Raw genomic sequence first — 27,253 nt, 5'->3', positions numbered from 1 at the left:
TCATGACAACTACCTGCGTAGACAGAATCCACACAAGAGAAACTACTCTTATGAGCTCAATTTTGGAGCTTGTGTCAGTGTGAAAGCAGCTAAAGCCCTCTGCTTTTTTGGAGGCTGAATCAATTGCACCCTCATGGTACCAACGTAAGAAGAAAAAGGTACACTTTCCATCTGTTATGTGCGATGACTCTAGGCTGAAGAAGAAAAGAAAGGCTAACTTGGCCATGGGGCCTGAAGTTATCTGTCCTGGTGATGACCTTGGGTACACCGGTGCAATCACAAAAATACAGTAGCAGCTCCACCTACTCCGCTCCAATGGGCCCTCATCAGCGCCTGTTCACTCCCTGCTCATACCACTGAAATTCACGACCTCCTCACCGACCTTGATCTTGACATACTCACCATCACGGAAACATGGCTCCATTGCGCATCAGGACCGGCCACTTGCCTAGCCCTCCCACCAGGCCATTCCATCTTCTGCCAGGACAGAACAACTACCAAAGGAGGAGGTGTAGCACTCAAAGCTATAGACTCTATTGCCATTAGACAAATTAACTCCTCAGTAAGTGATAATAAAGATACCCTCTCTACCAAACTCTCTCTCTCTCCCAACAATACCATCATCGTCCACATCGTTTACCGCCCCCCAGGCACTCTGCTTGATTTCCAAAGGAACCTCCTACACCTGCTAGGAGATAACCTAAAAAACCATCCTTCTGGGAGATCTTAACCTCGGCTTCAATGATAAAAAAGACAAACAAGGAAAATCCTTGGCCAAAACACTCCACGGAATGAGCTTCCTCCAAAGATTCACTGACCCGACGCATACAAAAGGTTGCATTCTAGACTGGATAGCCGATCATAATTGTGCTGTAGATATCAGCTCTAACATGCCCTGCCGCTGGACCAACCACAACCTCATACACTTCTTCATCCCGACCACCAACACTACTAAACCCACTCAACCAGCCCCCCAGCACTAGCCACATCTGCACAGCTTCTGTGGAGTGCGACAAGGCTCCTGCACCGTGCCTACACTATACAACATATTTACCGTACCACTTTTCATAGACCTGGACAATCACGGCATAGCCTACACCAACTACTCCGATGATATCCAAGTTCTCATCCCCCTCTCTGGCTCTTATGATCTCGACTTGGCCACACTCAACAAAACATATGCCCTCATCTAATCCTGGATGGCGGCTAATGGGCTTTGTCTAAATCCTGACAGCAATGACAGAAATCCTTCTAGTAGGTCCAAAGGAAACCCTCAACAAACTCGACAGCAAATATAAATCTTTTAATATTGAGAACACTGTTATAACTGCCGCTGAAGCAGTCAAAACACTGGGAGTCTTCTTGGATTCCACTCTTTCAATGACGAGCCAAGTCAGCGCCATCTCATCAACGTCAGCACTTACCATCAAAATCATAAATGCTGTCAAACCTTACCTCTTCTCCAAAATCTGCCTGACCATAGCTAGAGACACTATTGGGGCCAAGCTGGATTATTGTAACGCTCTATTTTTAGGTACCTCAACAAAAAAACTCAACAAAATACAAATCACCCAAAATAATGCCCTTAGAGCTGGATTAAGCATACAAAAAAGGGAGCATATTTCATAGGCCAGACGCGAAGCCCACGGGATACCTGTAAAAGAATGTATATTCTTCAAAACCCTGACCATCACTCACAGATGCCTCTCCCTCTCAGCCCCTCCTTACCTGGCAGAAAAAATCCACTGGGCGTCTTCTACAAGACCGAAGATGACGCAACACTCCAAGCTGCTCCACGTCCTGACTGTTAAAAGAGCTAAAGCCGGGGGAGGGAGGGTGGCAAGCTTTCCGTTCCTAGAACCCAAAAGTTGGAACATTCTACACACCTCGCTCAGGAATGAGACTTCCCTCACAGCCTTCCAGAAAGCACTCAAAACCAAGCTCTTTAACTAGTGCTGCCCACAAAGATCTATAGGTACTCCTGTAACCCCAGGACCTGCTTAAATCCTGTGTTTTAACTGTCTACATCACTGTTCCTCTGTACCTTTTCAAATGTATTGCCACAATTTCGACAAGCACGGTAACTAAGTAACCTCTTTCTTGTTTTGCCTATACCATCTTACTGTAACCAACAAGTTCACTGTAGCAGCGCTGCGATGCCTCTGTTGTGCGTTGAGAGTCGTGAAGATATAGGAGACCTCCGTCCCCAAGTGCCGCACAGGGAGAATCACTTATCACTCCCTGTGCAACCCTTGAGGCCACAGGTGGAGAAGATCCAAAGCCGGAACCGAAGTACTAGGAACCCCAAGGCAGCTGTGAAAGAAGGCAATGATTACAATCCAAGCAGGCAGGGCACTACATGTATTCAAACAGAGAACAATCAGAGTCTTACCGGGGACTTGATGAAAAAGGACGTTGAACCTGAAAGGGAGGATGGTTCCAGTACTCACGCAGGCAAGGGACCCACCTTCAAGGATAGGACCAATTGTCATTCGCCAGTCTCCACCTGGAGAGGGTTGTAGTGGAGTAAAGGGTCCCAATCAGTCAGATGACAACCACCACTTGGGAGGCGTGACCCACCGTGCAGCGAGGCGATCTGGGAAATCCAAGAGGAGTCCGTTGAGCAAAAGAAGGGTCTGAAGCCAGGAAGAGCCATCCGAATAAATGGAAGAACAAAGAGCAAGATCCAGAGGGAGTCCGTGATTCAGTCCGAGGTCAGAAGCCGTGATGAACAGAGGAGCCGGTGTCGTCGCAGCCAAACGTGATCCACAAGAAGTCCAAAAGCAAGAACGAGGTTTCAAGGAAGCCGGGTAAGTAACACGAGTAAGTCAGCCAGACAGGGTCTCCAAGGAAATCAGCTGTGAAGCGTGGAGTACAGGTACTGAACAGCTTAAATACCGTTTACTTCCTGGTCACGTGACATTAAATGGAGCCACGTGACCGTGAACCCGGGGCACATGACCGTATAGACAAGTCACGTGACCGGGCCACAACGGTACGAGCGCGTGTGTTACCGCTCGAGCGGCTGCCTAATCTCCATGGCAACTGCCAAGGGAGAAACGGCCGTAAGCGCGACTGAAAGGAGTATGGCGATTGTTTTGCCAGCGCGCGAGCCAGACTGGGTTGCCTGCGCGAGTCCCGGGAGACAGGTGAATGAGAGAGAGTGGTCCCGTGACTGGGTGACGGGACATGGCCGGAGGTACGACCCGAAGACATGACAGCCTCTGGGCCGATGTGCGCTTTATCCATTCAAATAAATAAAATAAATAAACACTATGACAACTCCTATTGTTAGAGGCCAATACAAGAAGGGTTAACATTTTAACACCTCTGTGTCTGTACGGCCGCTATCAGTGGAGGAGGACTGTGAATTGACGACTGCAGTTGCCAATACTATTGATCCCAAGGGAGGAACTTCTAAACAGCTAACAATGCAGGTACCAAAGGTTAGCTTTTTGAACAATGATCATATTCATGTCAAACCAGGCAAAAAGGCTGTGAACCTTGAGTAAAAGAAACAAAAAAATCATCTGATGAGAGTAAAGTGGAGGAACCGGTTTATAATATTGAGGATCTGTTTACATGTGATGAGGTGGTGGTAAAGGTACCTGAACAAGTTGGTATCACATTTAACGCCCCAGTTCAAACTGACCCTAGTAGAACGGTTCAGATGACCTTCAGTTTCCATCAAAAAATGGTCAGTTTGGTAAAACCAAGGCTTCACAAATTGAAAGCCTTTTCTGCAATGCCAAATCTTTCTATTTGAACCGCTCTAGGTTGATGTAACTGTTTCATTCAATTCTACCACTACACTTCATTAGAAGCAATGACCTAAGAATCGGTGACATCTGTGAAAATGTCAGCAATGCAAGTTCAGCTGTATATATTAGAGTGGAAAACTCTCTTGCCTCTGTTATGGACAAGTGCTCTGCAATAAATAGATTTCGTTATGAAGTGGAGATTGATGTGTGTGCCTGCACATGGTATCCGGAGGTACATTTTCAGCTAACATCCAACGAGACAAAGTGTCTCATGCTACACGGTGTGAAGATGGTGCTCTTCTGATAATGAGGAGCCAGTATGGCCAGCCTATGGGTTTGACATAGCGATGGTATTACCTTTAAAGCTAATTGTGCCAGTCAGCCATCCGAACCGTGGGGAATGTCATTATTTGGGAGGGTTGACTGTTGGGGATGGGGATAAGGGTGAAGAATGCCATTGGGACTGGTTGGCAAATTTGGTTAAGCAAAGGAGGCCACAGCTTTCCTAGCTCTCCCTTTCTTCTTCTTAGCTGGAACACTTGAGGTCACTTGCATTTATTTGAACTTGATGGCCTTTTAGATCATATTGACAATTTCAAGTCATAGCCCTCCAGGAGACTTGGCTTACTAACCCTTTAATCATTGACGCCTGGAAAATGTTATCCTTACAGGCTCTCCGGGGGCCTAGGGACTGTCCTAAAGGTGGTCTGGCACTGGCAGCTGGGAACCCACTGATCTTGGTTGCTATCACTCGTGCATCTTTGAATGTGCTAATTGGCAGAGTGTTAGTCCCCCAGACCCTACTAACTCTAGTAGAGAAATGATAATTATTAACATCTTGGATCCCCCTTACGTGGGTTGTCATGGGGCCACTATTAAGGAAGTGGAAAAACGAATTTCTGAATTGGTGGGCACTACAGCTGTTATTAACTGTGGGGACCTCAATTGTAGTGTCCCGCATGATGCCCGTTGGAAGGAACAGATATTGGATTGTTCATCTCCCCCCCTTCGGGGATAAGTTAAATCAAGTCTGTAAACAGGGGTCACAATGGGCTAATTTGCTTTATCTTGCTGGGTTTAGTATGGCTAATGGTGCCTTCCCTTCAGGCGCACCCCTTCAATATACTAGAATCAGGCATACTTATTGTAGCATAATTGATTAAATCTTTTATGCCAATAATTTGCCATTGATTACAGACATGTGCGTCAACAAAGACAGAAAAACAAATTGCAAGTCTGTTTTTAGAGACCTTTTTTGTAGCCCTGCTTCCACCAGAATATTGCATGTTAACTCGCAACTGAAGCGCTTGTCTTGGAGTGATAGCAATATTAGGGTTGTTACTCCTTTCGCTAGGTCTGTTCTCGAGGGCTTTATCTTAGTGTTCTTGACTCACAATCTTCCCCTGAAGCCGTTTCTTTTGTTATTGCCAACTATGAAAGATGTATTGAAGACATCATGGTAAGAACCTCAACTAAACATGCGATTTACTCACGTGCAGGGATTGGTCCTAAGAAATTACATCGACACACCTTTGGTACAGATGTTAGGGCCAAGAAAAGAGTTGTGCGTAAGGACCTATGCAGATTGGCACATGCTGAACCACATCCGTTAAACTGTGCCACTAGGGCCAAGGCCTTAAAAAGTAGTTACTGCAAATGGCTCAAATGGCACAAGTTTCAGGTTCAGTGTGCTCAATGGCGGGACTTGGTTCATGCACCCTATACTAACAATACAATTGTGTATTGGAAAATCATTAATGGCAACAAACCTCTGGTGCGTGATATCAATGGGGTCTTGGAATTGGCTAGGAATAGTTATATTGAAACATCTTTGGGGGGTGAAACTCCACAGATAGTGGTTGATACCACTTCTGCTGATTGGCACTTTTCACAAAGCATAAATGATATTCACTAGCTTATCATGGCCAGTAAATCAGCTCGAGCCCCTGGCCCTGATGGGATTTGTAATCAGTTACTAAAAACTGTTTGGGAAATCTGGGCAACTGCACTACACTGGGCTTTTCAGTGGGTTGCCGTAATCCAGGTCATTCTATCTTCATGGAAGGACAGCATGATCGTTCCTGTTCATAAAAAGGGAGCGATACAGACCCTGGCAATTATCGGCTGTTGGCTATGCTGGGCACCCCAGCCAAGATCTTTGTCAGGGCCCTGTTAGAAGAGCTTGGAGCTTGGGCTGAGAGTAACAACATTATCCCATATAATCAAACAGGGTTTTGGAAGGGCCTTAACACTACCACCAATGGCCTGGTTTTAGCCACTATTGTCCATCAGGCTTGGCTAATCCGTAAAACTCCTGTTTATGTGGCTTACATCGACTTTAGCACAACGTTTCATACTGTGGACATGGGCAGACTACGGAGGATGCTGCACTCCTGGAACAGCCCTCTTGGCCTGCTAAAAATGATCATCAGTCTACACGAACAGACTAGGGTTAAAGTTCATCTTGACCAACAAGTTGCTCTGACTCGGCTTCCCACCAAGAAGGTTGTTAAGCAAGGGTTTATTTGAGCCCCTATGCTCTTTAACCTTTATTTGTCAAATCCTGGAGAGGCCATCGTTAACCCCTTCATAATTCCCGCCAAATTATACTGAGATACTCCCATTCAATGGATGGGTGATGCAGATGGCCTTGTGCTCCTCGACCTCACTCCTGGTGGGTTGCAATCCTCACTGAGCTCCTTGAAAATATACTCTTTTGCAAACTCCCTCAGAGTGAATATTGCAAAGCAAAATTATGATTTTTTGTCCGACAAACAAGAAGGCTCAACAAATTAATTGCCACATGGATGGGAGTGCAATTGAGGTTGTCTCTGATGATAAATATTTGGGTATCAACCTGGACTCCAAATTACGTGGTGCCATAAACCTAGAATTCACAAAGACTAAGCTTTACCAGATAGCAGGTATTATTGGCTCCTTTGCTCATAGGGGTGAAGAGTATCCAAGAGGAACATTGTATAAACTGCACCAAACTGAAATATTTCCCATTGCCCTGTATTGCCCAGAGATTTGGGCTCACTGGATTACTACTGAGCTGACAAAATTGGAGTCTGTGATTTTAAAGAGACTTCTGAGATTGCCTTCCCATTCATCCTTGGAAATTATTTATTTGGAATTTAACATAGTGCGATTCTTGTTCGTTGTTATCTCAGCATTCTAATTCTATACTGGGAGCTTGCCAATGCCGAAAGGAGACTCACTGAACAAGCACATGTATGATGTGCTGCAGACCAGAGCTAACCTGCTGTCCTCTAGCTGTCTGGGGAGAATTAGGCTCATGGCTGATAGGTGGCTTCGTTCGGCTCAACAAAATATACTAGCAATGCCTCTTAGTCAATATAAGAACATCATGAAGAAGAGTCTTCACACACAGAGTAAGGAACAACTGACTGTGAATCTGGTCACCACCGTTCCGGAGGATAGTTAAGCGCCAACGTGCTCGTCTTCGAACCAAGGCGACACGGAGCAACACAGGTTCAATCCCCGGGTCCATGCTTAGAAACCTCTGGGTATTAAGCGCGTTATAAATTTCATATCATATCATATCAAAGGCAAGGCTGCTGAATACATTCAGAACATTCAGGCACGTGGAGAGCTTCCAAGTTATATCCATCACTTCTTGGGTAATTCCCTGGTTTGGGATTACAGCAGAATTACATTCAATGTAGTTGAGTCTTTTGAGCTACTTCGAGCCTGGAGAAAAATTCCTTAGAATGCTAGATATTGTCGCCTTTGTGGTGAGTCACAGTTGGAGACAGTTAAACTCCTTCTGACCGACCGCCCCTCTCTCCTGAAGCTTCGTCATGTGGCACTGCGATCAGGAGGTATGGAGGGTAACAAGACGAGTGAGGAAATATGGAATATCTTCATGAGTGGGTATCACGAGGGTTGTATGGCACACTTTACTATCTTACGGAAAAAGATCTGACAGGTTTCGACCGTCCTGGGTTGGTGACATGTGCTTATGAAGTCATCTTAATGGCCCATGTCAGTTTGCCAGGGTATTGTTATGTCCCTTTGTTTAGCTGTAAAGAATTGTTGATATGTGATAAGGAAGTGCGTAGTATTACAAGTTTACTTTTGGTAACTTTTTAGTACTGAACAAATAAATAAACATGTCTTTTCATAGGCAGGTACAGCTTGCCAATGTAAAGAGTTTTTGTATTTTTTTTCTGGCAGCAGGCTCACAGTTCACTCGGTGACCACTTCTTCAATCAAGCAGATGGACAGGTGAACGTTTAAGTATTTAAGATGGCTAGTGTCTCAGCTGTCCCTGATAGTAGGAGAGAAACACCTTTGTGAGGAATTCGACCATCCGCATGGTGGTTGTGCGCTCACCTGGGCTTTTTTCAAATTTTAAATGAAATTGAATGATGGTAAATCAACCTCCGGAAAATGCGTGGGGCTAATCTTCACACATTTTCCTATGCTCTCTGCACAACAAACGCATAGACCTGTGTACCTGGGTGGACACAGCATATAGGCACAGTCCTCACTGTCATATTAAGTTGGGACATGACAGCCAGGAGCACACAATGTCATCTCAGAAGGGGGTGGGGCAAACCTTCCCCTGCTATGGCCAGCCTAATTAACTAACCATGGACTTCACACATTTGACCCATATTCCAAAAATATTTATAGCATAGATAATTTCATTAGCGATAATTAGAACAAGCTTCTGTTGTTCAGAGACACATTTAGACAGACATACAGCAATTCACAAATATCTCAACATGCAAAACAATTTAAAGGTAAAACCAGATAACAAACACAGGTAGTGTCAAAAGAACCCCGGGACAAAAATGCAACAAAGTCGTCAAATCTAACACTATTTAACACCTTAATGCAAGCTTACTTACGATGCGTTGAGGGAACAAGTCCCGTCTTTAGGGGGAACACCTTGTTAAGTTCCTATAGAATTCACAAGGAATATAACATATAGAGAAGGTTACTATCACTGAGTGATATCCTGCCCAAATACGCATTGATAAATAAACTAGCTATTCAGTAAGGACACATGCCTCGAGACTGGCTCTCTGTGTAGCCAGGCCTGGATACTTGGTGGCTACCTAGAGTTCTCTGTGTGGCTGAGGTTAGTGCCTGTGTGAGTGGCTGGCCTACTACATATGTCTGAGCCCCAGAATCTGTAAAAAGGGGCCTAGTCCAAGGTACAGTACTGTGTATCTGGGACTAGGCCCCTTGTAGCTAAAACTAATGTCTTTGTAGCAGATCCTAGTTTCTGAGCCTGGTCACTGTGTGTCTGAGCAAAGCCACAATATGGCTCATGTTATTCATGTATAGCCAGGACTGGATTCTTGGTGGCTACACCTAGACTCATCTGTGGGGCTGAGATTAGTCTCTGTGCGGCTGGCCTACTACGTCTGTCTGAGCCTCAGTATCTATAAAAAGGGGCCTACTCCCAGGTACTGTCCTGTGTTCTGGGACTAGGCTCTTTTTTGCTAAGCCGAGTCTCTTTGTAGCAGATCCTAGTTTCTGGTTGTCTGAGCCGGGTCACTTAGTGTCTGAGCAAAGCCACCATATGGCTCAGGCTATTCACTGTGCCGCCAGGCCCGGATTTTTGGTGGCTACACCTAGACTCCTCTGTGTGGCTGAGGTTAGTACATGTGCGGCTGGCTTACTACATCTGTCTGAGCCCCAGTATCTATAATAAGGGGCCTAGCGTCAGGTACTGTCCTGTCTTTCTGTGACTAAGCCCTTTGTTGCTAAGCTTAGTCCTAGTTTCTCTGGGCCTGAGCCTGGCCACTGTGTGTCTGAGCAAAGTCTCCACATGGCTCAGGCGATTCTCTGTGCAACCAGGCCTGGATTCTAGGTGGCTACACCTAGACTCCTCTGTGTGGCTGAGGTAAGTACATGTGCGGCTGGCCTACTACATCTGTCTGAGCTCCAATATCTATAACAAGGGGCCTGGCGTCAGGTACTGTCCTGTCTTTCTGGGACTAGGCCCTTTGTTGCTAAGCTTAGTCTCTTTTTAGCAGATCCTAGTTTCTCTGGGCCTGAGCCTGGCCACTGTATGTCTGAGCAAAGTCTCCACATGGCTCAGGCGATTCTCTGTGCAACCAGGCCTGGATTCTAGGTGGCTACACCTAGACTCCTCTGTGTGGCTGAGGTTAGTCCCTGTGCGGCTGGGCTGCTGCGTGTGTCTGGGCCCCATTCGGTTTATCAGACACTAGTTGATGTATCTGGGACTAAGCCCTTTGTTGCTAAGCCGAATCTGTTTGTAGCAGACCCTAGTTTCTGTGTGTCTGAGCCTGATCTCTGTGTGTCTGAGCAAAGCTTCTATTTGCCTCAGGCTATTGTCTGTGCAGCTGAGCCTAGTCTTTGTGCAGCCAAGTATAGTGTCTCGGTGCGTGCCTAGGTCTCAGTCTCTCTGTCTGAAATGCACTTTCCACAGGTTAGATATGCACCCTTTCCACTTACCTGTATTCTTCACCTATGTGTCCTGCCTTCTCGGTCTATGATGGGGCCACCTCCCTCACATTGCCCGGGCTAGCTATTCATTACAATAATAGGAAGCACTTAAGCGGTAAAATACACGGGCACTGCTATGCTCCAGATCCTGTCTGACCCTGAAAAGCTAGCCCTGCCTAGCTTTCCCATCTGTTGGTGTGTTTCCCCCCATCCCTTCAGCTGGCCATGGATCCTACCATAACTCACGGAAAGGGGGCACAGCAGAAGCCCAGTCACCAAGGAAAAGAAAGGATATAGGACTCCAATGCCTGACTATTGGGGTTCTACACAGAGGATGAGGATAGGAAGCGGTTCTAGTCCTGGTTTTGTTTGTGTTGGTGGCATATAATCTGTACAGAGGGGAGAGGGAGAAAACTAGTTCACAGAGAGATAGAGAAAGGGAGTGAGAGATAGGGCGAGAGAAACAGACACCACCCCTCCCTCTACACACTCACGGGGAGAGTGGATGGATAGACAGAAAGCCAGATCACATTGACAAAGCGAGAAAGAGACTGAGAGCCTCTACCAGAGAGCATCAACTAATAGACACAGGGAGAGAGAGGGAGAACAGAGCCCACGAGTCTGCCACAGAAGAGGAAGAGCGTCTGAGAGAAAAAGAGTGAAAAGAGGCCACAATACACTTACTGGGTAGGGAGAGACAGAGAGACAGACTGCACTGTCACAGAAAAAGTGAGCCACAGACCTCACTGAAACAGTGTGAGAGAGACAGAGAGAGAGTCGAAGAACACTCTAACACAGAGAAAGAAAGGGAGAAACAGAGCACAGTGCTAGGAATAGTGGCAGCGAGCGTGTACCACCACACTGCACTAACAGAGAGTCAGGCATCGGGGAGAGAGCACATCACATTGCTTCCCACCCACTGACAGTGAACGAGAGAGATAGCATAGCAAGTCATCTCTCACCCGTCTAGCCACTCCACACTGACTAACAAAAAGAGTGAGACAGCAGCACTTACCAAAGCAAACTGGCATTGAGATGGTGAGACAATAGAGAGAGCACGCCTTATAAAGTGGCTCAGAGAGAGAGAGAGATCTACATATATTATGCCGGATATACAGCTCGTGCCTGTTTATACTGAGCTCTCCTGCGATGTGATCCATCAGTACTCCATGCAAATGGCCCAAGCCTTGTAGGTCACTGCCTTTTTGCTTTAACCCCAGAAGTCCCAGAGCAAAGAGTGCAGAGTTTTGTACCCTGAGCCGTCCATGCCCATCAAATTCTGGCCCTTGATGGGAAAACTCCTGACCTGGCCAGGGGTACTGGGCATCAGGGGATTATACACTGAGGCGGATTAAGATCATCGTTTGGGGCCCCTGGATCGAAGGCTAACTGTTCTCGACTTTGAGAAGGATAGACTCTCAGCTTTTGGGCGGTATCCCGGCCGGGATACCGGCCAACTTCATTTGCGTTAGTGCTCACCCGTCTGGCAGTATTACCGCCGGATCATGCGTTGGGTGCTAACTGTTACTCCCCATTCCCCATTCGGTCCATTGGACCCAAAGGGGCATTTCTTTTTTGCACAGTGACTGTGCAGTAGTACTGCCGGCGGGAATACCGCCAGTGGTAATTGCGCCAAAAATTGGCATTTTCTGGCGAGTTTACCCCCAGCTATAAACTGGGGATAAACACGCCAGACCCGATATTGGGTGGCCCCTTAAATGCAACGGTAACACTGTTACTGCCGCATTTAAGTGCTACCACCCAACCCGTGATCAGACCTATTGTGTGCAGTGAGGACATGTCTGGGGACTCTTGGGGCTTGGTTCCTCCAGACCCTGAGGAAGTTTAGCAAAATATAAGGGCTAGTGGCAACTTTCTAAAGGGCCAACCACTTTTCCCCAAAAAATGCCATGCATTAAATAATATGTGCCTTTGGCTAGTGTTAACCAGTTATTGTAGAATCGCAACTGCATTTTTTTTGTGGTGCTGGTTGGCTTCTTTTGGCTACCATCATTTGAGGGTGATAGGTTGGTAAGATAGCTCAGTGAGTTAAACGATTGCCTTTGATGTCTCAGTTGAACCTGCGGGATCTTAGCGCGAACCATGTCTGCACTGACTGAATAATAATACATAGAAATACAGTGCATGGAAGCTGGAATAATTTGACATGAGGTGCTACCGAAAAAACGTGATGCTGTTAAATTTTGCATCCAAATGATCAACCAAGTCTACAAACAAAAATGTCTACAACATGACCTACCCACTTTCCAGCAATAGTACACAGAAGCACAGTGGCCTGCTTCAAAGAAACTTTCCGTCAGGCCCTGGCATTTCGAAACACTCACTGACGGATCCTAAATCTGGCCATTCACATTTTATAGTCCATATCTAGAGATTATGCAATTTTTTATAGTGCCTAGCACTAGCAGGTAACCTGTAAGAGCTCCTATTTGCTGGAAGGCTGTGAATTGGGCCACAACAACTGTGACAAATCAACTTCCAGGGCCCCAGTGGTCCAGGCATGAATATCGGTTTCTAAACAATCAATCAGCCCCATCCCTGTGGTGCACCAGAAGTGATCCAAAGAGATTGAAAACACAAGCAACCCCCTTGTCCAATTTTGGTAACATGGATGGAACGGCAGGCTTATCTCAGAAAAGTTGTGAATCATTGGTTAGTTGCAACACAGCAAAAATACAATTATTACCCAATGATAAAAGGGACTGTCCAGTCAAGGTTGTATAAAAATATCTACTTTATTATTATCACAACAGATAGTTCTAGCACACTACGAAATACAACCCACCCTGTAAAGGAATGCAAAGGACAGACAGTCTCAAAAAAGGAAAAGGGATGCACTCTGGATACTGACAGGAAGGTAGTCTGTAGAGTCAATAATCGCAACAGTTCAAGGATACTACCTGGTTTTAGCACAAAGGGAGCAATGGGTCGTAAAATGTCACTAGGGGCCTTTGGAGAAGGACCAGGGGGACAAAACCACAATGTATCTAGTGCTTATTCATGGTGCTCAACTGGGTCGAGTCGTTTCAATGCGCTTTTCAGCTTCTATGACAGAGTTCAAGACGGGAGACCGCTGTGGGTATCAGGCGGCAGGCATTTCGGCGAGGGAAGCTGGACAGACGACTGCAGGCTGGCCTACATGGCGGCTCAGGGTCAGGAATTGTCTCATTGCTGTTCAGTGGTTCTGAAGCACTGGTTGAGGCCTCTCGGATGGCTTTAGTGACTGCGGCGTAACAACAGAGGCTCGAATGGCTCGAAAATTTTCTTTAAGGCGGACGTCGGTAGATGCTTGTCAATGCATTCCTCCTAACCTCTTCACTGGGCTTGTGTTGTCCTTTAAGGTGGATGGTCAGTACTTTAAGTGGGCCGGGGCCTGCCCGGGCCAGGCCCCGGCAGTCTCCAGAAAGTGGGGCTGAGCCGGGGCCCAGCCGGGGCCCCCCGTCCCACACAACATTGCGGGATGCATTATCCCGCCGCGGCCGCAGCCGCGACGGGAGATGCGCCCGTCATTATGTTGGCCAAGCTGACAGAAGTGCCAGCCAGCCACAGCGACGCTGAGGCTGGCGGCACTTCTGTCAGTTAGTGTAACTCCCTCTGATGACCCCTCATCAGGGTCATCAGAGGAAGTTACTGTCCCTTTGTTTTCCCTCCCCAGGTCACTGACCCCCGCGGGCTCCGTGATCTAATATGCAGATTAAATCATGGAGCCCGCGGGTTCGCAGAGGGTGAAAGACACCTCGGGCTCAGTGATAGCAGATAGATCACAGAGCCCGAGGTGCCTTTCTCCGTCGGCAAAGCTTTATAAAATATGCCTTGAACTGTGTACGTTTCAAGCCATCTTTTATAAAGGTAGAAATATTTCTATGTTTATAAAAGACGGCTTGAAACGTGCACAATTCAAGGCATCTTTTATAAAGCTTTGTCGATAGACAAAGCCACATTGCGGTTTGTTTTGTCCGTCATGCCTTGAATTGTTTACGTGTCAAGCCATCTTTTAGAAACATAGAAACATGTTACAAATATCTATGTTTATAAAAGGTGGCTTGAAACGTACACACACCATAGTAAGGTAAGCACACAAGTGTGCATAACTTACTACGGTTTGTGCACTTTTCAAACCACCTTTTATAAACATAGAAATATGTAACATTGCTATGTTTATAAAATATGGCTTGAAAAGTACACACACCATAGTAGTACGCATACAAACATATAAATGCTCACATACATTTATATATTTGTTTGCGCACCTACTATGATTTGTGCACTTTTAGGCCACGCCCACAATGCAAGCCACGCCCCCAAACGAGGGCCCCCCCTCAATTTCTTACCCCACTTAAAGCACTGTGGATGGTACAAAGCTGAGGAGAGTGTTGCAGGCAGCTGGCTTGTCCTTGCCATGGTTCAGATACTTTCTGGCACTTTCAAACCTAGGAAGCTTGCTGCAGAACCTAGCAGGTTATGATGTATACTGGCTAGGTACTGGTACAGTATCTCCTTCTGTTCCCTGGAAGATGTTTAGGGGAGGGATCTTGCTTCCCTTTTAAAGGTCCTGGCCTTTCTTCAATGGTGGAAGATGTAAGGCAGACTGTACCTTCAGCAGGGTTCAATGATGAGTTCTTCCTTCTGCGCCTGGTGAAGCCTACAGATGATCTGCCAAAAGAGGGGCACTGCTCTCTCTTAAAGCCAAATGGACCACAGGGATTGGTGTATGCTAAGCCGACCTTAATGAACCAATCGTGGGTCCACAACAACTGTGTTCATGAGGTCATAACCAGAGTGCTTTGCAACAGAAAAGGTAAAGGGGTAAAAACATGTAATACTAAGTCCCACCCATCTTACTGTCTGATGCAGATCAAAGGGTCCCTCTGGTTAATAGAGCTCTCTGTGGTTCCTGATTAAAGTGGCAGGCCTCCATTGAAGCTGCAGCGATATCACACTTTCTGTCTCTGCCAAACCACATACTTGTATCTTCTGAATGTGGTCTACTGTAAACACGCAGTCCCAGACATGAAAATTCCCTATCAATCGATACTGAGGGTGGGAGCTGGCATCAGGTTGACACAGTTGCATATGAAAGGGTGTTGGGGTTTCCTGTCTCCTTTGTTAGCCTCTGCAGCCAGGTACCATGTGGGCATGTTTGAATTAAACTCTGATTAGTAAGTGAATGCTGTCACCAGCTACAGGGCTCAACAAAGGACAGGGCAGATCCATGGAGCCTTTGTTAGTCAATTAGGCTGGCCATGGCAGGGGGAAGGTTTGGCCCTCCCTATTCTGCAGAAGCATCATCTATTACAACTTTCAGATTCCAACTAAATATGACAGGGGGGAGCGCTCCTGTAGGCTGTGACCACCCAGAGTACACGGTCTATGTGTATGTCGTACGGTGAGCATACAAACACTCGTTTCCCTGTTTCTGAGTTCTAGTCTTGATGGTTTTGAGTTGGTGATTCAAGTTTCTGTGACCCTGAGCTAGAATCTCCCTGTTACTACTCTCCCTAAAGAGACCCCAGTTTCCCTGTTTCTGAGCCGTGGTCTCTATAGTTCTGAATCTATGAATCCTAGTCTCTGTGGACCTGAGCCCTAACTGGATGTTCCTAGACACCATGAAGTGCCCCTAGTTTCCCTGTTTCTCAGTTCTAGTCTCTATGGTTCTGAGTCTGTGATTCCTAGTATCTGTGGACCAAAATCCTAATCTCCATGTTCCTAGACACCCTGAAGTGACCCTCGTTTCTTTGTTTTGGAGCTCTGTCTCTATGTTTCTGAGTCTGTGCATCCTAATCTCCTTGGACCTGAGCCCTAATCTCCATGTTCCTAGTCCCCCTGAAGTGACCCTAGTTTCCATGTTTCTGAGCTCTGATCTCTATGGTTCAAAGTCTGTGAGTACCAGCCTATGTGGACCCAAACCCTATTCTCCATGTTGCTAGACACCCTGAAGTGACCATATTTTTTCTGTGTTAGAGCTCTGTCTCTATGTTCTGAGTCTGTGATTCTTAGCCTATCTGGACTGAGCCCTAATCTCCCTGTTCCTAGTAACCCTAAAGAGACCCTTGTTTTCCTATTTCTGAGCTCTGGTCTCTATAGTTCTGAATCTGTGAATCTTAGTCTCCGTGCACCTGAGCCCTAATCACTATGTTCCTATACACCGTGAAGTGGCCCTAGTTTCCCTCTGACGATGGAGTCGGGGTCCTGAGACTAACACCACCCTATACGTTCATGATGAGACGAAAGGCCATAAATGCTTGAAGCCGCTCAGTTTTTTTCGGATGAATCCCAAATGCACCAATGATTGACAAGTATACTGAGAGATACCTGCCCAGCCAGCCATACAGACCAAACACAATACAAGTCTTTACAAGTGTGGGAGAAGAGCCCATGATCATGAACAGAAACACCTATGTAGAGAGGCTGGACCAAGCACCAAGAAGCCATGGTACTGACGTCATTAGTGACACCACAACCTAGCAGCGTTAGACATTAAGCACATGTGCAACCCGCACTGCACCACACATTCACACACTCAAATACATGAAGAACATGGGCGCACAGTTCTATAGCTAGAGGACAGGTACATATACATACTGTCAATGTTTTTATTATTTTGTCATTAGCCAAATGTAGAAACACAGAAACTGAAAGGTGCAAGAGATCCTGATCAAGCTTGCTGATGCTTAAAGCCAATAGTGGTGTGGACACACAGGAGTATGTATGGAACCTGATCGAACCACGAATAGCTGATCTATAGGGAATGAAGTACAACATGGACAATGTAGAAAATGCAGTATAAGGTTTAGGACATTTACAGCAGGCCTCAAAGCCACTGAGCAAAAGATGAACAGAGCCATCTCAGGCTGCACAGGGAGCAAGACGTGTGAGACGGTCAAGAGATATGGAGACACATTCCGATCCCCAGATGAAAAGGGGCCAGTTGCAGAGAAACTGAATAAATACTCACAATTAGGAGCTGCAGAGCTCGATTTTGTGGTCTCTAAATACGTGATACAGCCGAATGAAACAATGGACAGTCTTCCATGATGGGAAAGAGAAGCTGGACCCAACAAACAGACGCAGACTGCAACAAGTGTTGCTACCGTTAGGAGGATATTCTCATAAGGCAAGGTGGTGTACACAAGTTACAATACAGACATAATTGTTCATATTAGCTTGAAAAGGTACACAACGAGCTGAGAACTCGTTTGAGTCCCATGCCTGGGGGGGATCAGCTCTAACCAATCACAGTTTAGTATCCTAGGGGTTGATGGCAACGGAGAAGAGCCAATAATAGGCCCACTACGCTGCAACAATGTAATAGATAGTGAATTGGGGATGGGACAGGTTGGCCACCTGAAATGTGAGAGCCAGTAGATTTACATAAATAGGTGATTTTATAGGTTATTACACTCCTGATAGCCAATCCCTCACACCGATAGAATTTTAAAGAAGGCTCAAGTAATGACAGAGTAATATCACCATTTTTGAGTAAAACTGGCCTGCGAGCCAGGAGACGCTGATAAGTACTGGAATCCACCTGTGTACTTCTATCCATCCCTGTTGGTTTTATTTGTAATAAACCGCAGTTTGAACTTGCCGTTGACTGAGTCTTTCGTGTATACTGGGGAAGGAGCTGGGTTCTCCAAGTCCACAGACTTAAAGCATCGGTCTGGCATACCTGGGAGTTCTTCCCAACATCACTTTCTGAATTCTAGTCTCTATGGTTTTGAGTCAGTGATATCAAGCCTCTGTGGATCTGAGCCCTAGTCTCACGGTTCCTAGTCTCCCTAAAGAGAACCTATGTTCCCTGTTTCTGCCTGAGTTCTGCCTCTATGGTTCTGAGTCTGTGGGTCCTTGTCTCTGTGGACCTGAGCCCTAATCTCCATGTACCTTGTATCCCTGACATGATCCTATTTTCCATGTTTCTGGGTTCTAGTCTCAATAGTTCTGAGTCTGGATTCCTAGTCTCTGTGGACCTGAGCCCTAATCATTTCCATGTTCCTCGTTTCCCTGACGTGACCCTAGTTTCCCTGTTTCTGAGCTCTGATCTCTATGGTTCTGAGTCTGTGATTCCAAGTCTCTGTGGACCTGAGCCCTAACCTCCATGTTCCTAGACACCCTGAAGTGACCCTAGTTTCTTTGTGTTAGAACTATGTATGTTTCTGAGTCTGTGAGTCCTAGTCTCTTACCTGAGCCCTAATCTCCACGTTCCTAGTATGCCTGAAGATTCCCAGTTTCTGAGCTCTGATCTCTATGGTTCTGAGTCTGTATTCCAAGTCTCTGTGAACCTGAGCCCTAATCTCCGTGTTCCTAGACACCCTGAAGTGACCCTAGTTTCTTTGTGTTAGAACTCTCTCTGTATGTTTCTGAGTCTGTGAGTCCTAGTCTCTTACCTGAGCCCTAATCTCCACGTTCCTAGTATGCCTGAAGTTATCCTAGATTCCCAGTTTCTGAGCTCTGGTCTCTATGGTTCTGAGTCTGTGATTCCAAGTCTCTGTGGACCCGAGCCCTAATCTCCATGTTCCTAGACACCCTGAAGTGACCCTAGATTCCCAGTTTCTGAGCACTGGTCTCTATGGTTCCGAGTCTGTGTGTATGTTTTAGCGTATGTGGACCCGAGCCATAATCTCCCTGTTCCCGGTCTGCCTGAAGAGACCCTATTTTCCCTGTTTCTGTGCTCTAGTCTTAATGGTTCCGAGTCTCTATGTATCTGGCTCTCGTGGCCCCTCAGCTGAGAGGGCGCTGTATAGTTGAGTCTTCTCTCTCCCTGTCATACCTCAAGCCATCTAATTGTTCATTAAAATATGGAAGCGTGAAAGACTGGGCCCGGGGAGCAACTGTTCATGCATATAAATATCCATTGTTCACATTCCTCCTTCTGCTTGTGACGTCATAGACACATAATGTTACAGTTGTAGCTAGGCAAAACAGTCTGCCTAAATAATTTTCACTGTTACATTCCATCTTCTCATTATGATGGCATAAACAAAAGAACGCTGCTTTCCACATCCCAAGCCAGGTTTTAAACAGATCTGTCAGTTTCTTTACATTCCATGCTCGCCGTGTGACGTCATAGATGGAGGAATGCTACTTTGTAACAATGTCACTACTGTTAATATAACAAGTGGTATTTGAGTATATTAACTGGACTGTTTGAAATGTAAACAGATTGAGGTAGGTTGGAAGCTTTTGATTGGCCTGTTTTACACCATAGGGAGAACCAGATGACCTAAAGGACTGGGCATTTCCAGGACATGAATGCCACGTGGAACGTATGACCTTTTACCTTAACCTGGCTTTTTTGTAGGATTGTGCATTCTTTAGTATGATATCATTACTCAGTAGGAAAACACAGGCACTAACACAGGCAATAGCTCTAGCCTTTTTAATCCTATGGACCCAGGGTGCACCAATCGGGCATTTAAAGGGCCTGATTCATGGAAGTGTTTTATAATGGTGCAATCCCATAGGAAAACGTTCCATGAATCAGGCAAAAAGAGTCATTAGAGGAGGTGCTGATACCTTATTCTTGGAAATGTGCATGTTGCCTTATCAGCAAATGTGACCAGAATATTCCCAGGTGGTTGTGCTGATGCTAATGATGCTTGTTTGAATTAGTGTTTGGAGTTTCCTGTCGCTATAGCTGTGCGGATTTGATTTCTGCTTCCAATCTGTCTCCTGTTGCACTATAAATACGTCTCCGATTGCAAATGTTTTCAACTTGCCAGAACATCAATGGGCTGTTCACCTTTACATCAAAAAAGTGGAAAATTGGTTTGTGATCCAGTGATTATCTTCTGATATTTTTGTCAATATATAGTTTGCTAACATATTGGGCCTGATTCATAGAACGTTTTCCTATGGGATTGCACCATTATAAAACACTTCCATGAATCAGTCCCATAGTTGTGTGATATTGTTCTGTAAATAAAAGCTTATATGTATGTAGTGTATTCATTGAGATTGCATCTATCTATGTGGCTGAAATCTGAGCCAGCCAGTCTGCCATCTACAGAGCCTGAGGATTCAGCCTTGCTACCAAAAGGCAGACCAATTGGTCTTGTGAAGCCCTTGCTTGACTTCAAAGTAAGTGTTGTTTATGCAGGAGCACAGTAGAGTTAAGGTGGATCACATTTTGCCCTCATCAAATGCCTCTGAGGCATACACAACAAATCATTTCAGACAAGGCATCCCTTTCCCACCTTAAATCCCATATGGAAACCTTTCCTTTTCTCGTTTTCCTACAACACGTCCAAGCAACAGCATTCCCTTGTCTCAACTATGTGAATTAACTCTATATAGACGCGCTTCAAAATACATATGCAGACTTGTGAGAACATGGTGTCGACTACTGCACCATCTTGATCCTGAGGCACTCTACATTCCCACTTGCTCTCAGTCTCCCACAGCATCAGCTTTAAGGCACTTTGCATTATCCACCAGGCCTTGCACAGTTGCTGGCCAGAGTTCACATGGGCAACATTGGTCTGATATCTGCCCAAGGGCAACCACTGTTTGATACCTCCCTTCCGCATTGCAGCTCTATGCTCCATGAGGTTTTGTCGGTAGGGGGTACACAGTACTCAGTAAGTCAACTCTGTGGGCAGGTAAATTGAACCACGTTCTGTATTTTGCCATAAAATAATTAGATGGCAAGACAGTATAGGAATTCTGGAGTAACATACAGGCCTATTTTTCAAAGAAGAGGTGGTAAATGAATGAATGGGACACAGCAAGGTCTGCAAAAACAGGACAGTCACCGTAGTGTGAGGGCAAAGACAGAGATGGTGATTGGAAAGTGCTTTTTTTTTTTTTACAACAGGAAGGTGAATGAACAGACATTATGGACCTGCTTTTTACTGCCAGATTGCCTCGGTACCATTGGGGCACTGATTGCGCTGCAGTGGGAGCAGTGGTCGAAGTGGGCGGGAGTAGTTGGATCAGTGGTCGAAGTGGGCGGGAGCAGTACTACTCCACTTTTTTCATTAAGTTTTACCATTCCTTTACTTTAATTTTTAAAAAGAAACCATTCCGGAATGGTTTCGTTTTAAAATAAAAGTGTGCGAAGAAGTTGAAACTGAACGTTCCCTTAAACAGCAGGTGCGTTTATTTGGAGGTTTGTATTGCGCGTGGGAGGGGGCTTGCCGACGGGGTTTGTGGGAAGCAGGGGAGGGAGCGGGGACATGCCAGCAGGGAACATAGTTCCACTACTTCTTTTTGTGCACTTCTACCACTTAGTGGGATAGAGTGCTTGGAAAACCTATTCCAGAATGCAGTACAGGGAAACTAGTTGCTCTGGTCTGGCAATTGCACCTGTTTTCTTGAAAGGTTGTCCCCGTGTGGTAACACGCCTCTTCTTTGTCCACAGCTTCCGGAAGCACCTGATCCTGAAATCACGGATCCCCGGGAGACCTGGATGAGGTTCGTTCACCGCCCCGATGATGGGAACAATTCCAAGAAAAAGTGCAAAGGCAAAGACAAGAAATTAGTAAGTTGCTGCTGCAGTGGAGGTGGAGGGCTTGGGGGGAGTGGAGGACATTAGGATTCGATTTTAAGCAGACCGTTTCAGCACTTCAGTTAAAAAACTCACTTTTCAAAAGTTTATTTGAAGGAGTGTTAAAGTTAAATTTTTAACACAGTGACACTTAGAAATATTTGTCATACTTGTGACGAGTCGTAAAATCTATAGTTACAGAAGGGGAATCTACTGGAACTGTCCAAACATTTCAAAATCTGCAGGTGATTTCTAAAATCTGCAGGGAATTTCGGAAGTCTGTGCTCATAAGAAATCTGCTTTTTCTGCAGAAAAATCTGCCCCACGTATTTGGACATTCTCTGCGCATGACCGCAGTGATGATAGTCCAAGGAAATTACAAATTACATCATTGATGACAGACAAGGTCAACACCATCCACCAGGGCTGTGCCCATGCCATCCGGGGATTGCAGCCATGCCTCAGGTGCCCTCATGGGCACTTTCACTACCTGCACTTGCCACAGAGCATGGCCTCTCACATATGCTTACTTTTTATAATCCAGATACAAGGCTCCAAAGTAATTTCTCAAATGGCAGAAACAGTGCTCAGAACTAATTAACAACCCTTACGGCCTCCTCCTCAGTCCCTCCCCTTGCCCTCATCTCAGGGGCTATGGGCTTTGACTCCTTGGGCTGCATCTGGCATTTGTCTCTTGTTTGTGTCCATCTCGATCTTGCCATGTAAAGCTCCTGCCATCCATGGATCCAGGAATCCCCCGTCTACATCCTGAGGGTCTGGCAGTGACACGTCATGCTTTCTCAGCATTTTCATTTTCTTTATGCAGAGGATTCTGGGATCCACCAGTCTTGCCAAACCCTCAGAAACAGCATGGAAGAAGATATAATTTGCTTAAAATTGCACTTACACTGTCTAAAGAACCACCAAAGCAGCTCTTTGAGAGCCCTTTAAATCCCCCCACCCAAACTTCACCATGTGGTTTTGCCATGACCCCTCTTGCTGCGGTGTGTGTATTTTCATTTTTGTTTTCCACTGTGAAGCAGAGGATCCGCTATCTTGGATCCGAAGATCTGGCAGTATTGGCAGATCCATGGATCCAACATTTTGGACCAGAACACAGCATCCTGATTGGTACAGTTATATTTTTTACCCAGATCCTCATATCTACCATTCCCATAGACAAGATCTACATACATCTGATTCCCCAGATGTTGGAGAGGTGATAAGGTTTGAATGCATTTTATTAAGTAACTGCTGAACAGATTCACAATAATCCATCCAAATATTCTGTCCACTTACTTGGCCAAACCATATTTTTGGAAGGTTTTATGCAGATTCTTGGTCAGTGGCCAAATTTATAAGGAATCGAAATGTGTGTGTGTGTGTGTGTGTGTGTTCGCGCGCGCGCATGCATGTGGAGCATTTTACCAGATGACTGGCTATCATAGAGACACCCTGGTTTGAGTGTTAAGCTTTTTCTTTTTTATCATCTATTCTAATGTCTTACTTTAGTGCCTAAAAGAGCCAGTTGATTTGATCCAAGACTACACTTCCCAGAAGTTACTCGGTTTTAATGGGAAGGCTTTGTTATTCACCACACCAACCATATGCAGTGTTTTAAAATGGTTTCTCTTTAATCACAAGCACACATTGAGTTAATCGGTTAAAGACACTAAATCAAATAATGCATTTCACTCTGATTTCAGCTCTTGGCCTTGATGAAGCTTGGGTAGGCTGAAACATGCTGATTTAATGACCGCAATAACATGTATTTTTATATATGAATAAAATGAAGAATCTTTTAAACACTCCAGGTGGTGGCTCTGTGGACATATTCTTCAGCTAGTGGCGATGTCTGCTTTATCATGACCGGCACCGCTGCCCGGGATGGTATTCCCCCCGCCCCCCTCCTCTGCACACAGAGGCAGAGTGCAGGAGCTTTGATAGTGTGTGGTTTGCATTAACATAGATCAGAGTGGGCACTGTCCATTGTGAATGGGGTCGTCTAGTAACGCTGCTCCACTGAACATGTCACTTTAGAACAAGTTATCGGGGCCGATCACGATAGTGGGCCAGTGACCTTTTGGAGGCAGGATTCTCTGTACACTGATGTCTTATTAACACGCCACAAACAGACAAACACACGCTTTTCGGACAGGTAAAGATCTGCTTGGTCACCTTAAATACTTCTCTTCCTGAATTCTGATTGCCTGTAATTGATGTTGACCCAGAATTACAATTGGTGAATCAAAATCGCATGTATACAATTAGCGAATTGCAGGCTGCGGTGGTGCAGTGACAGAAGGCATGTGGTATGTGACAGTGCAGTAATCTGTGTGCTGGGATAGTGGGACGATGGGGGCCTGAAAGCTGCAGATAGGGTACCTGCTAGAATAAGGTAATCCCAGTCCACTGCCACGGGGGCAACAACAGAGGAGCCTCAGAAAGCAACCCTCTGATAAAACACAATCTGACCCCAATGTAAAGGAATGTGGGGGCCCCAAAATGTGACTTCCCCCGGGTGGACATGCTGTGGCTCTAGGAGTAGAGTATCAGAGGACATGTACGTTGCGATAGTGCATTGATAAAGAGCCTACAGTCAATAAGGGCTGCAGACGGCCCTATTGCAGTGGGGCAGGGCCTGCATATTTCAGTAGCTCAGCTAGAAGTGGCTGCACATGTGCGGTGTTAGAGTATCCATTGAAATGCATTCATGGACTGGTGCCTGGATTTGATTCTTAGAGTATCCATTGAAATGCATTCATGGACTGGTGCCTGGATTTGATTCTTAGAGTATCCATTGAAATGCATTCATGGACTGGTGCCTGGATTTGATTCTTAGAGTATCCATTGAAATGCATTCATGGACTGGTGCCTGGATTTGATTCTTAGAGTATCCATTGAAATGCATTCATGGACTGGTGCCTGGATTTGATTCTTAGAGTATCCATTGAAATGCATTCATGGACTGGTGCCTGGATTTGATTCTTAGAGTATCCATTGAAATGCATTCATGGACTGGTGCCTGGATTTGATTCTTATGCTTTCTTTTGGCTGCTCTCAAAGCGTGGCCTTATAGGACCGCCAGGCCCCCCAGGGCCCCAGGGCCCACCTGGACCTCCAGGCGCTGAAGTGACGCAGGATGTGCTGCTGCAGGAGTTCAAGGAGATGATAAAAGGTAAGTGCTGCACCCTTCGTGTCTCCAGTGTCTTAAAGTACAGAGTACACTGCATGTCTGTTCACTACATAATTCAACTTCCATTAGCACCCTGATTGGGGGAGCCAACCAATCAGGTGGCTTGGATTGCGGGCTGAACCCGGCGATCTCCATGCCGCTTGACAGCCGGTTCCCCTGCCGCCATCTACCCCTACCCTCAGTGCCTGTTTACTATTTTCTTCCACCTTTCCCACCCCTCCACTTACCTCATTTTGGCTGTGGCGAGTGCTGCAGCCGCTCCTTCGTCTTCGCTGCCAGACTCTGCCATGGAAAAGGAAGAGGGGCTCCGCTCCATACATTGCAATAGTATTTTCCTTCCGTGATCAGGACGCCGCTACGCTCGGGCCTACAACTCGGGCTGACGGGCCATTAATCCCAGTTCCAGCCCTTCGAACAGGGGGTTAACGCCACATTTATGTCGCCCCTTCACCACGGATGTGCCCTAGAGTACAGAGCACACTTCATGTGCACTCACTACACAGGACAGCTTATATTAATGCTGCACCGTCATTATTAATTGGCTCTGCCGTACAGTGTATGTACTCTCACTATATATTGACAACCTATATTAAGGCTGCCCCTTCATCCCTAATGTGCACTACAGTACAGAGCACACTGTATGTGCACTCATTACAGAGGGCACCTTCTATTATTGCTGCCCCTTCATTAGTGATTTCACTGCAGTACAGTGCACACTGCATGCACACTCACTACATAGGAACATTTCTATTAAGGCTGCCCCATTATCACTGGCGTGTCCTACAGTACAGAGTGCACTGCATGTGCACTCACTACACAGGACAACCTCTGTTAATGTTGCTACCTCATCACTGACGTGCCTTTACAGTACAGAGCACGCTGCATGCACACTCACTACGTAGGACAACTCCTGTTAAGGTTGCCCCTTTATCAGTGACGTGCCTTTACAGTACAGAGCACGCTGCATGCACACTCACTACATAGGACAACTTCTGTTAATGCTACCCCTTCACTACAGTACAGAGCACACTGCACATGCACTCACTGCACACGGCGACTTCGATTGATGCTGCCCCCAGGGGAGCAACCGCCATTGGAATGTTGGGCAGCACCATAATTACCACATGTCAATTGACGATACTGGTGTTGGAGCAGTTTAGCAGCACTTTATTCAAGATTACTCAGTAGTCTCTGCTGCAAAGTAAATTCGCTGTATAGAGGAACACTATGGTTGCAGCCTGCCAGAAGGAATGAGTGCCTATATATCACCCATAGGAAGATTTGATTCAGAGAGGACTGCATTTCATTTAGGACATTTGAGTTTGCGAGACACATTTTCCCCTGTGGAAAACATGAGCTAAGAGGATTCACCAATCCCCATGGACTATAACCTAAGGGATGGATGGCCTCTAGCAGTTTGCCTATGGATAGAAAGTCATCACTTATATAGGTTGGAGTCTGGAGATTTGCTTATGGACAAGCTACCTTTCAGCTGTAGGGGTGGATGAATTCTGGGCTTTATCACAAGGACAAAACACAAAGTCAAACAAGAAGTGTAGAGTCTACCCATTGTCCCAGGGTCATAACACTACATTTCACTTGTTAAATCCAGAGCATTGTCTCATTCATAGGAAGTATGGGTAGCACACATTTACCCCTTGAAATAATGTGTTCAGAGGTATTGCCCGGTCCCCGGAACAGAGCATGGCTTATTACCCAAAAAGGGATGGCTATACAGATTATAGAGGATAGGGACTCTGTCCCCTGCAGGAAGGATGGACTCTGGGAATTTGCTTGGAGACAAAAACAATCCTTCCCTTGTAGGAAGCAGGGGTTCTGGGGATTCCCCCCTGAACAAAGAGCCTGTAAACCTTAGGATGGATGGGAATGGGGGATTCCCCCATAAGAAAGAACCTGCTACTTGTAGAAAGAATGCACTCTGAGGATCAACACGAGGGGATAACCTACCATTACAATTTGAAATTGTATGATTAAGCTCTATACAAATACAAGATATTGTTATGTTGGAAGAATAGGTTCTGATGATTAGCAATGAGGTGATGAGCCAGTCATCTATAGGAAGGATTGATTCTGAAGAGTGTTCCAGGATAATCATTTAGTTACCTATGGGATGAATGGGTTTTGGGGATTCACCAGAGACAGATAAATGTGTTGCCTGAAGGAAGGATGGCTTCTGGGAATTTAGACAGCGATTAGGAACCTCTCAGCTCTTTCAGCCTAATGACACAAGCTGTCTCGGATCACCCTACTCGACCAACCGTAGTCAGAGACAGGCCAAGTTCCACCACAAAGTACCCCTAGCTTACACATGTGGCGCAT

The 27,253-nt window shown here is 45.9% G+C and overlaps 1 protein-coding gene across 2 annotated transcripts in view; it reads left to right on the top strand.

Annotated features, from left to right (window-relative positions):
* Nucleotides 1–27,253, top strand: part of C1QTNF12 (C1q and TNF related 12) — a 219,915-nt gene that overhangs the window by 98,979 nt on the left and 93,683 nt on the right. Inside the window, exons 2-3 of one of the 2 annotated variants that reach the window (XM_069610093.1) lie at nucleotides 21,592–21,711; nucleotides 24,784–24,895. In XM_069610093.1, coding sequence (XP_069466194.1) covers nucleotides 21,592–21,711; nucleotides 24,784–24,895 — 232 coding nt within the window. The remainder of the gene's footprint in view (nucleotides 1–21,591; nucleotides 21,712–24,783; nucleotides 24,896–27,253) is intronic. The other variant, XM_069610094.1, reaches the window with a different exon arrangement.

The sequence above is a fragment of the Ambystoma mexicanum genome, chromosome 8 (genome assembly GCF_040938575.1).
Source record: "Ambystoma mexicanum isolate Mex_15411 chromosome 8, UKY_AmexF1_1, whole genome shotgun sequence".
NCBI classification, from domain to species: Eukaryota; Metazoa; Chordata; class Amphibia; order Caudata; family Ambystomatidae; genus Ambystoma; species Ambystoma mexicanum.
The sequence above is the reverse complement of the archived record's forward strand: the minus strand, read 5'-3'. Positions and strand labels throughout refer to the sequence as shown.